The 11267-nt window shown below is 46.6% G+C and overlaps 1 protein-coding gene across 4 annotated transcripts in view; it reads left to right on the top strand.

Moving 5' to 3' along the window:
- Positions 1-11258, top strand: part of dhrs12la (dehydrogenase/reductase 12-like a) — a 23270-nt gene extending 12012 nt beyond the window's left edge. For all 4 annotated transcript variants that reach the window (XM_039622506.1, XM_031749853.2, XM_039622505.1 and 1 more), the window contains one exon: positions 10312-11258. In XM_039622506.1, coding sequence (XP_039478440.1) covers positions 10312-10427 — 116 coding nt within the window. In that variant the 3' untranslated portion in view covers positions 10428-11258. The remainder of the gene's footprint in view (positions 1-10311) is intronic.
- Positions 11259-11267: the final 9 nt, after the last annotated feature.

The following is an 11267-nucleotide window of genomic DNA, read 5'->3' on the forward strand; positions in this document are numbered from 1 at the left end:
GTCACAATGCGTGAAGGTGAAGAGTGTACTTTCTGATGTGGCCATGGACAGGTTGTAGAAGATTTTGTGGCTTGGTCTGATGAGTCCTTCCTTTCATTAAATACGTCAAAAACAAAAGACATGATTGTTGATTTTAGGAAGTCCTCTCATAGCTGATCACCTACTATTATTAAATTATGTGTGCATCCAAGCAACTTCTTCAGTCTTGGACTTCTTCAGACTGAAGAAGTCACTTGGATGAGTGACAAAACGTTTCTCCCATTGAAAATGCTACATCCAGATGAACAGAATCAACCTTTTTGAGATTTCCCAGTGGTTTCCTATATTTGGCTGGCTTCTGTTATATAAGAAGCAAGACCCTCAAAAGGTTGTAAATAAATATATACCTTAATAATTTAGCATTACGTTAGGAAATTTTTAATTCCCGAAGTCATGAAAACCGATCAAACTGATCAAACATAGAACATTTAAATAATTCTACTGTAATCCAATAAGAATGTGTCAGAATGTGTTTGAATATAATGTTTCCTGTTTTATATCCATGTGGGCTTTGTTTGATGGATTGACCTCAGTGTCAGTCATCTATTTTAGTGTATGGGCGCAGAAAACGTGTGTGATGTTCACATGACCACCTTATAACGTGCTTCCAGCGGAAATGATGAAGGACAACAAAATCCGTGCTCCTTGTTATGTGAAAAATCTGAAAGTAATTTGAAACAAATATGTGGCTGAAGTATACAAGCACAGTGAAAATCTTCTGAAGTCTTAGTGTACCCCTGTGTGTTGACACAGACTGTGCCCCTGCGGAGCTGCAGCAGAGGATCAGTAACGCAAAGGAAACAATAAACAGAAAAGAGAAGCACAAAAAAATCAAAGATAAAAAACAAAAACGTCATGAAAAGCACAGCCCAGTGGTCCACCATCAGGAACGAAAACCAAGTTTTCAATGGGCACACTCTGTTTCAGTTCTTTTATGTTAACGTCACACATTTTCACGACTGGCTGAAGGACCAAAAGTGGCACAAGCAGTAGTCCACAGACTGGTTGTCTGTGACACTGCCCCCTGGTGATAGTAAACATCTACAACATTTTGATGTCAAACTACAAAGCCTGGCAGTAGGCTCTACATAGGACCACTATGTTGTCATGAGTGATGACACCAGCTCCCCTTACTGTAACACAAGGCTGCATATAACATGAAACCATTCTTTCTATAAAAATGTTCTCTTTTGTTTTTGCAATAGTAGAACAAAGAAAATGATTTTGAGTGACATAAAAAATACTATTCACATTTTTGCCAAAAGTATTTTTATTTAACTTTGCCTGTGATTACTTCAGAGTGTTAATGCAGGAGTGACATACCAGTGTCATTCAGAAATTTATTTGTGATAATTTACATGAATTTGCTGTACAATGCCCAAGTGCAGCAACAATAAATAAATCTTTATCTTAACTTTGTGCCCATGTACTGTTGCCTCAAGTTGGATTCACTTGAACTCAGTTTAGTTTAATTCTTAAATTAAGTAAAACATCCTTCTTGATGTGATGACCTCTGGTTGATTTATAATGTAATTTCTACCTCCTTTGCAGACTATTACTAGATTCCTGCCCTTGAAATGCCTCAGAGGCACTGCGGTTGCAGAACTCCCTCTATCCCTCCATAGTTTATGGTTCATGATGATGATATCTTTTGAAAACATCATCTCAGTCACCTAAATTTTGTGAGCCATTCTTAATCGAAAAAGAGTTTGTCATTTGTCTTTTTTTTTTGCCTTTTCCAACATTAAATGAAAAGTTTGGGATTGCAGTGGCATGGAACAGCCCGAATAAGTCCTTACTGTTGACTGAACTGTAGATTATCAATGATAGCGGAACAATTAAGATTGTGATATATGTGCAGTAAAATATATTTTTGGTGACATGGTTCTATTCTGGTAACTCCCAACTCATGCATGCATGGAGAGGCTAAGGTGGGAGGAGCAGCACATAAACCACAGCACAGAACATATGCCCATGAAATTATGCTTAATTTCCTGCTGTGGCTGACAGGGTGAAGGTGGGTTACAAAGCGGTTTGAAGGTTTGCTGCACCTGTGGGCTAGCTAAATCTGTTTTAATGCCTTTCCCAATGTAAGAGTTGCCATTTGGATGTTTAGAAGAGCATCAACTGGCACAGGCAATGAGGTTAGCTCACTGACAATGACTGTGGCTGAGCCTGCCTGCCTTAACCAATGTTATGACTGAATGTCAGTAAAAGCTTCTTTTTAGTAGAGCAGATTTCTTTGCAAGAATGTTCCAAACTATTGAACAGTACAAAATAATCAGTTTTACCACAATTTGTTTGATTGACGTGTTTTAATCCCCCCCCCCCCTCTGTGCACACAAACACATGCACTGCTACTACCATACCTATTCCCTCTGCTCTCCTGGTCATTAAAATTCATTTGACTCACAACTGTCATAAAAGCATGTTGCTCACACTATGGCTATGTAGCTGGTCATATAAAAATGACTTACTTCCTTCATTCTGTTCATTGACGCCATAGTGGACCACTAAGATTTTATATAGTATGTAGTATATACATTATTTATTTTAATTATTAATATCTGGGTTTTTTTTATTTCGTTTTTTTGCACTACATTAGATATCCTCAAAATAGCATTGTCAAAAACAACAATAATGTTGCCATTTTTGTTATTTGTTTACCTCCTCCCTCTTGTTGTAATCTTTATGAAAAAACTAAAAAACACCTCTTAATGTTTCCAGTTTGGTGTATGGCGGGGTGCTGTGGACACCCAAGTTTGTGATTGCGTAGAATTTTCAAATCAATACCATGGTTGCATCTACTGAAAATCTCAGTGACCTTGATTTCAAGGTCAGAGGTCAACTTTTCTGAAAATCAGAGGAGTTCCACATTTATAACACATATAAATTGATTATTGATTTCCAATTTGTATCGAATTTATCTGCCTTAATATGTTTTAGGTCTGATTGAAGGACTGATGTGATGGTAAGGTGTCCGCTGCTCCGCTTTAAATATTGGTAAGAACTTGACACAGGTTTTAAGCAAAACTGTGCTCAAGTTCAAGACCATATTCTTTGGTTGTTTTGGTTGTTGTTGTTTTTAAGGCTTTTTAAAAAAAAAATTCACAAGAATTGCTAGTTCCGCTAGAGTTTTGGTCACCCCAACAATCAGACGATTCCCTATGAGCAAGCATTTAGCGACAGTGGGAAGGAAAAACTCCCTTTTAAAAGGAAGGAACCTTCGACAGAACCAGGCTCAGGAAGGGAAGCCATCTGCCGTGACTGGTTGGGGTGGGGGGAGTGAAAATTTAAAAAAAGAAAAAGCCAAAGTGATCATTATTGGAGCAGCTTAATTAATTTTTGCAGTGTAATTAGCTGTTAATATCCTTTTCCAACTCCAGTTTGTGTTTTTGTCACTTTTGCCCAGGGTCAAAGAAGCAATGCTGGAGATTGCTTCTGTGTGAAAAATGGTAAATGGCCTGTATTTGTATAGCGCTTTTTACTAGTCCCTAAGGACCCCAAAGTGCTTTACACAACCAGTCATCCAACCATTCACACACACTGGTGATGGCAAGCAACATTATAGCCACAGCCACCCTGGGGCGCACTGATAGAGGCGAGGCTGCCGGACACTGGCGCCACCGGGCCCTCTGACCACCACCAGTAGGCAACGGGTGAAGTGTCGGAGCCGGGGCTTGAACCGGCAACCTTCCGATTACAAGGCGAACACCCAACTCTTGAGCCACGATTGCCCCTGTGTGGTCTTTCAGTGTCATACACGGGAACCTCTTAGAGAGACCAGGGTTGAAAAGGGGATGCCGCATCCAAGGCCAACATCTGTTTTCCATCCATCCATCTTCATCCGCTTTATCCGAGGCCAGGTCGCGGGGGCAGCAGCCTAAGCAGAGAAGCCCCGACCTCCCTCTCCCCAGCCACCTCCTCCAGCTTATCCGGGGAACACCAAATGCGTTCCCAGGCCAGCCGAGAGATATAATCTCTCCAGCGTGTCCTGGGTCTGCCCTGGGCCTCCTCCCGGTGGGACATGCCCGAACACCTCACCCAGGAGGCGCCCAGGAGGCATCCTTGTCAGATGCCCGAACCACCTCAACTGGCTCCTTTCGATGTGGAGGAGCAGCGGCTCTACTCTGAGCCCCTCCCGGATGGCCGAACTTCTCACCCTATCTCTAAGGGAGAGGCCAGCCACCCTTCGGAGGAAGCTCATTTCTGCCGCTTGCATCCGCGATCTCGTTCTTTTTCGGTCACTACCCACAGCTCGTGGCCATAGGTGAGGGTAGGGACGAGATCGACCGGTAAATTGAGAGCTTCGCTTTTACACTCAGCTCCCTCTTCACCACGACGGACCGGTGCAGCGTCCGCATCACTGCAGCCGCAGCACCAATCCGTCTGTCGATCAGCTCCCTTCTCCCATCACTCGCGAACAAGACCCCGAGATACTTGAACTCCTCCACTTGGGGCAGGAGCTCATCCCCGACCCGGAGTGGGCACTCCACCCTTTTCCGGCTGAGAACCATGGCCTCAGATTTGGAGGTGCTGATCCTCATTCCCGCTGCTTCACACTCGGCTGCGAACCGTTCCAGTGCGAGCTGGAGGCCTTCACCTGATGAAGCCAACAGAACCACATCATCCGCAAAAAGCAGAGATGAGATTCTGAGGCCACCGAAGCGAAAGCCCTCCGCCACTTGGCTGCACCTAGAAATCCTGTCCATAAAAATTATGAACAGAACCGGTGACAAAGGGCAGCCCTGGCGGAGCCCATCACCCACCGAACGAGTCCGACTTATTGCCGGCAATGCGAACCAAACTCTTGCAACGGTTGTATAGGGATCGAATGGCCCGTAGCAATGGGCCAGACACCCCATACTCCCGCTACACCTCCCACAGGACACCCCGAGGGACACGGTCGAATGCCTTCTCCAAGTCCACAAAACACATGTAGACTGGTTGGGCAAACTCCCATGCACCCTCGAGTATCCTTGAGAGGATAAAGAGCTGGTCCAGTGTTCGCGACCAGGGACGAAAACCGCATTGTTCCTCCTGTATCCGAGGTTCGACTAGCGGACGAACTCTCCTTTCCAGCACCCTGGCATAGACTTTCCCAGGGAGGCTGAGGTGTGATCCCCTGTAGTTGGAACACACCCTCCGGTCTCCCTTCTTAAAGATGGGGACCACCACCCCGGTCTGCCAGTCCAGGGTACTGCCCTGATCTCCATGCAACATTGTAGAGGCGTGTCAACCAGGACAGCCCTACAACGTCCAGAGCCTTCAGGAACTCGGGCGGACCTCATCAACACCAGGGGCTCTGCCACCAAGGAGTTGTTTAACTGCCTCAGTGACCTCGCCCGGAAATTGGCGGGTCATTCCCTCATCCCCAGACTCTGCTTCCTCCTCGGAAGACGTGTCAGTGTGATTAAGGAGGTCCTCGAAGTATTCCTTCCACCGCCTGACAATTTTCTCAGTCGACGTCAGCAGCGCTCCGCCAGCACTATACACAGTGCAGGTAGAGCACCGCTTTCCCCTCCTGAGACGCCTGACGGTTTGCTAGAATCTCTTCGAGGCAGTCCGAAAGTCTTTTTCCATGGCCTCTCCGAACTCCTCCCACACCCGAAGTTTTTGCTTCAGCCACTGCCCGAGCCGCATTCCGCTTGGCCTGTCGATACCTGTCGGCTGCTTCCGGAGTCCCACAGGCTAACCAAGCCCGATAGGACTCCTTCTTCAGCCTGGTGGCTCCCTTCACCTCTGGTGTCCACCATTTGGTTCGGGGGTTACCACCACGGCAGGCACCAACCACCTTGCGGCCGTAGCTCACTGCAGCAGCCCGGCAATGGAGACGCTGAACATGGTCCATTCGGACTCAATGTCCCCAGTCTCCCTCGGAATGCTGTTGAAGCTCTGCCGGAGGTGTGCGTTGAAGATCTCACGGATTGGGGCCTCTGCTAGACGTTCCCAGCACACCCTCACTACACGTTTAGGTGCACCGGGTCTGTCCAGCGTCCTCCCCCGCCACCTGATCCAACTCACCACCAGGTGGTGATCAGTTGACAGCTCAGCCCCTCTCTTTACCCGAGTGTCCAGAACATATGGTCGCAGGTCTGGTGATACGATTACAAAATCGATCATCGACCTGCGGCCTAGAGCATCCTGGTGCCACGTGCACTTATGGACACTCTTATGTTCGAACAAGGTGTTCGTTATGGCCAAACTGTGATTTGCACAGAAGTCCAATAACAAAACACCGCTCGGATTCAGATCAGGGAGGCCGTTCCTCCCAATCACGCCCCTCCAGGTCTCGCTGTTGTTACCCACGTGAGCATTGAAGTCTCCCAGCAGGACAACAGAGTCTCCAGACTCCAGCCTCCAGCCAACATCTGTTTTAATTTACATTTTCATGTCCTCTTCTAACCTTCATTATCTGTTCGAGGTCATCAAGACGCTTAAGTTTAACATATTGAGTCTCCAGGGACTGTCTCGTATTTAAATTGTTTTTCGGTCTTAAATGTCCAGAGCTGTTGGTTGTAGCAGTCTTCAGTGAAATAGTCATCAGTGTAGATGCCAGAGTCAAGAACATGATCTGGGAGCTGACCCTGAGTCATACAGACCCTGAGTCTGTATGATGAATTTCAATGCATCATAATCAACATTTCCAGGGTAGAGGGGCACCCCGGTAGCAAGCTCCACAGCTACCAGCCCCAGAGACCACATGTCAATAGCTACATTATAAGGAAGGCCATGCATAACCTCAGGTGCACTATAGCCAACCGTCCCCACACAGTCACAAGGATTCACTGCAGACGCAGGACATGCAAGGCCAAAGTCTATAAGTTCACAACCATTATGTTTCCAGGTTTGAGGTCAGCATGCACTATTCCCAGAGAACCCAGGTAGTCCCACAGGCATTGATCAAGGAGTTCAAAATTTAAGCAAACCCGCTCTCTGTCGAGGAAAAAAAACGTTCCATTTAACAATGTTGGCGCCATCTGGATCCAACCTTCGCAGCTGCTCCAGGATGAAAATTTCCAGTTTTGCCTGTTGCCGAATTTCAGGGTTGTTCTTGTTGACTTTAATAGCCACAGCTTGGTTGGTTTTGTATCGCGACATTTGGCTACAATACCAAAGCCCCCTTCTCCAAGGACAGCCTCTACCTTGTAGTGGTTTCCCAAAATGCTCCCTTCAACTATTTTAAGCTCATCTGAGTTGAAGGATTGGTCGGCTGATGTGTTGACGTATAGTTGTTGAGAAAATTCAACCGAGCTTTGGAAACTGCAGTTGATTTCCTGTGATCTCTTGCTTTTGACGTTTGAAGGCTGCTGAAAGACCACAAGGTTTTGTCCCCTTGTGCTACTCATGTCAATGCACGGGGAACTCTTAGGGTCGAAAAAGGGATGCTGGAGAACCATCGAGGGTGTTAAACAGATGTTGGCCTTGGATGGTTTGCATCCAAGGCCAACATCTGTTTAATTAGGTTGACAAATAAACTTTGGCCATGTTTCATGTCCTCTTCTAACCTTCATTATCTGTTCGAGGTCATCAAGACGTTTAAGTTTTAAATATTGAGTCTCCAGGGATTGATATCCTGTCTCGTACTGAAATTGGTGGTCGCTCTTAAATGTCCAGCGCTGTTTGTTGTAGCTGTCTTCAATGAAATAGTCATCAGTGTAGATGCCAGAGTCAAGAACATGATCTTTCGGCCTCATGTATCCATGAGGGCATCATTTGATGGATTGACTGCAGTGTCATTCATCTATTCTATGGGACACATTTCCATGCCATTCCAATGATTTATCCCAATGTCACATCCTCTAATTAAGTCTCTGTGATATGGAGTGCAGACAGAGGAGGAGCAATCAATCTCTCCTCTGTGGTCACAAGTGTAAATGTTTAGATGTACATCCATGTTACTTCCCATGTTAACTTGCACATCCATTAGAAGGAGCCAGCAGGTCTATAGACTCCCTCTGACCTGTTGGGCTTTTATCAGTGGGAGACCCTGCACCTGGACTCACACGTTTGTGTGCGTAGGTGTGATGAGTATGGATCAGTTCACAAGTGAGGGGAAAATTGTGTATTTTCTGTTACAGAGAACAAACTTTGATTTGTTTTACAGAATTATGGGTGTATACCCAAGTGTGACTTCCTTTGTGATTGTTTTTATGTCACAGGTCAGAACTGGGAGACACTGGAAGGTCGATGGGATCGTGACATAACCACCACAACCGTCTCCCAACACACACATACGTACACACACACACTCCTCTCTCCCATAAGGAATGCCATTTTTCAGTCTGACGCTGACTTTCCTGTTTGAATTAGAGGTGCAAACATCAGTCTGCTGTGGTAAATGGTGTTTATCCAGGGCCAAAGGATCAAGGCGACTGTAATATAGTGTAAATTGATGAAAAAACAAAGAGAGGCACAACAATTGAGAGTGGAAAAAAATCCCAATTAAGTCGACATTGTATTCTGGCCACTACAGAGAAAAGACAAAGAAGCTGAGTGTGAAGCAGAAAGAAAGGGTTGGATGGATTTTAGCTTGAGTCAAAGAAGAGCAAGGCATGGGGGCATTAAGACTGTCTGGAGGCCACTCTTATCTCTTTCAATGAGAGGAATGCGTACACTCACAGAGAGAAAATTAAGAAGTGCATTGAAGGAGAAGCATGAACAAATCAATGAGCAGTTTAACACCACTGGTCAAAGGGGTGCAGGATACTTTTAGGGTAAGACACCTGGAGATCCAGGCTGGCGTTTGGATATGTGCCGACTTTCCTCGACAGGTTATATCAAGGCTGATTTAACTTCCTATTCCATCCATCCATCCATCCTCATCCGCTTTATCCGAAGTCGGGTCGCGGGGGCAGCAGCCTAAGCAGAGAAGCCCAGACCTCCCTCTCCCCAGCCACCTCCTCCAGCTCATCCGGGGGAACACCAAGGCGTTCCCAGGCCAGCCGAGAGATATAATCTCTCCAGCGCGCCCTGGGTCTGCCCTGGGCCTCCTCCCGGTGGGACATGCCCGAACACCTCACCCAGGAGGCGCCCAGGGGCATCCTTGTCAGATGCCCGAACCACCTCAACTGGCTCCTTTCGATGTGGAGGAGCAGCGGCTCTACTCTGAGCCCCTCCCGGATGGCCGAACTTCTCACCCTATCTCTAAGGGAGAGGCCAGCCACCCTTCGGAGGAAGCTCATTTCTGCCGCTTGTACCCGCGATCTCGTTCTTTTCGGTCACTACCCACAGCTCGTGGCCATAGGTGAGGGTCGGGACGTAGATCGACCGGTAAATTGAGAGCTTCGCTTTTACACTCAGCTCCCTCTTCACCACGACGGACCGGTGCAGCGTCCGCATCACTGCAGCCGCAGCACCAATCCGTCTGTCGATCTCCGGCCCCTTCTCCCATCACTCGCGAACAAGACCCCGAGATACTTGAACTCCTCCACTTGGGGCAGGAACTCATCCCGACCCGGAGTGGGCACTCCACCCTTTTTCCGGCTGAGAACCATGGCCTCAGATTTGGAGGTGCTGATCCTCATTCCCGCTGCTTCACACTCGGCTGCGAACCGTTCCAGTGCGAGCTGGAGGCCCCCACCGATGAAGCCATCAGAACCACATCATCCGCAAAAAGCAGAGATGAGATTCTGAGGCCACCAAGTGAAAGCCCTCCGCCACTTGGCTGCGCCTAGAAATCCTGTCCATAAAATTATGAACAGAATCGGTGACAAAGGGCAGCCCTGGCGGAGCCCATCACCCACCGGAAACAAGTCCGACTTATTGCCGGCAATGCGAACCAAACTCTTGCAACGGTTGTATAGGGATCGAATGGCCCGTAACAGTGGGCCAGACACCCCATACTCCCGCAACACCTCCCACAGGACACCCCGAGGGACACGGTCGAATGCCTTCTCCAAGTCCACAAAACACATGTAGACTGGTTGGGCAAACTCCCATGCACCCTCAAGTATCCTCGAGAGGATAAAGAGCTGGTCCAGTGTTCCGCGACCAGGACGAAAACCGCATTGTTCCTCCTGTATCCGAGGTTCGACTAACGGACGAACTCTCCTTTCCAGCACCCTGGCATAGACTTTCCCAGGGAGGCTGAGGAGTGTGATCCCCCTGTAGTTGGAACACACCCTTCCTATTCCCCTTGATAAAAAGTAGAAATCAGTTTTCTTTGACATCAAAATCAAACCAGTGGTTGGTTAGACAACACAACAGTTTTTGTAAGTGCAACCCATCATGTTAACATCAGTGTGTGTGTGTGTGTGTGTGTTTCCACAGACCGGAAGATGGTGTCCACCCACCTGCCTTTGGCCTGGACCCACAGCTCCCCTCTGGAGGAACAAAAGTTAATGTCTGTACTGGAGGACTTAGCCAAGACGTTTCAGTCACACTAAGTTGGCAGGAGACCGGTACAACACTAACGCAACAAGTTTACATTGACTGAGGCTGGGCTCAGATTTCTTCTTTTTCTTTTTTTAAATAAAACAGATCAAGTTCCCCAGGTGATGGAGTGAGAATGAATCTTCAGTGATCATTTAAAGTGGCAATGCTATCTGTAGCCGCTGGTTTAAAGTAGGAGTGCGAGTGCTAAGATGTGTTTGGGAATCCCAGCCTCATAATGCCAAACTAAAGTCACAGATGATGAAGGGATTAGCGAGATTTGTAATGCTTTATTACTTACATAAAGAAGCTTTTTTATGTTTTTCAGACTTTATGAGGACTAAACACTTTATTGTAGAAGTGTTTGATAGTGATGCTTTTATAGGTGAGTTATTGTGTCGATTTGGAGATCCCTCATAAAGCACAGACAGCACAACCTGTCACTGAGACTTTATTAAAGTTGTCGATCAGATGGGAATCTGATGGGACCAAAGTCACACACGACTAGCCACGGGTTCAGTGTCCTGCTTGTGTTCTGATGACTTACAAACGTAAGCATGTGTGTTAGAAAGCTCTGTAAGTAACCTATGTATTTGCTTTACTGTAGTGTAGTTTTTGTAATGTTCAGGCTGAACCCAGACTGGTACTTGTGCTGTACTCTTTATGAGCTTAGACACACAGTGCAGCAGCATCACTTGACACATGCAATAAAATCTGTAGATTTAAAATTTGGTGATATCTGCCGAGCACCTTAAAAAAAACAAACAAACAAACAAAGTTTTACTTACTGTGACTGCACTTGACTTTCTTGTAAATGCTTGCTTGAATAAAGAACAGCAGTGCTCGTTTTGTGT

The sequence above is a fragment of the Oreochromis aureus genome, linkage group 14, assembly GCF_013358895.1.
Source record: "Oreochromis aureus strain Israel breed Guangdong linkage group 14, ZZ_aureus, whole genome shotgun sequence".
NCBI lineage: Eukaryota > Metazoa > Chordata > Actinopteri > Cichliformes > Cichlidae > Oreochromis > Oreochromis aureus.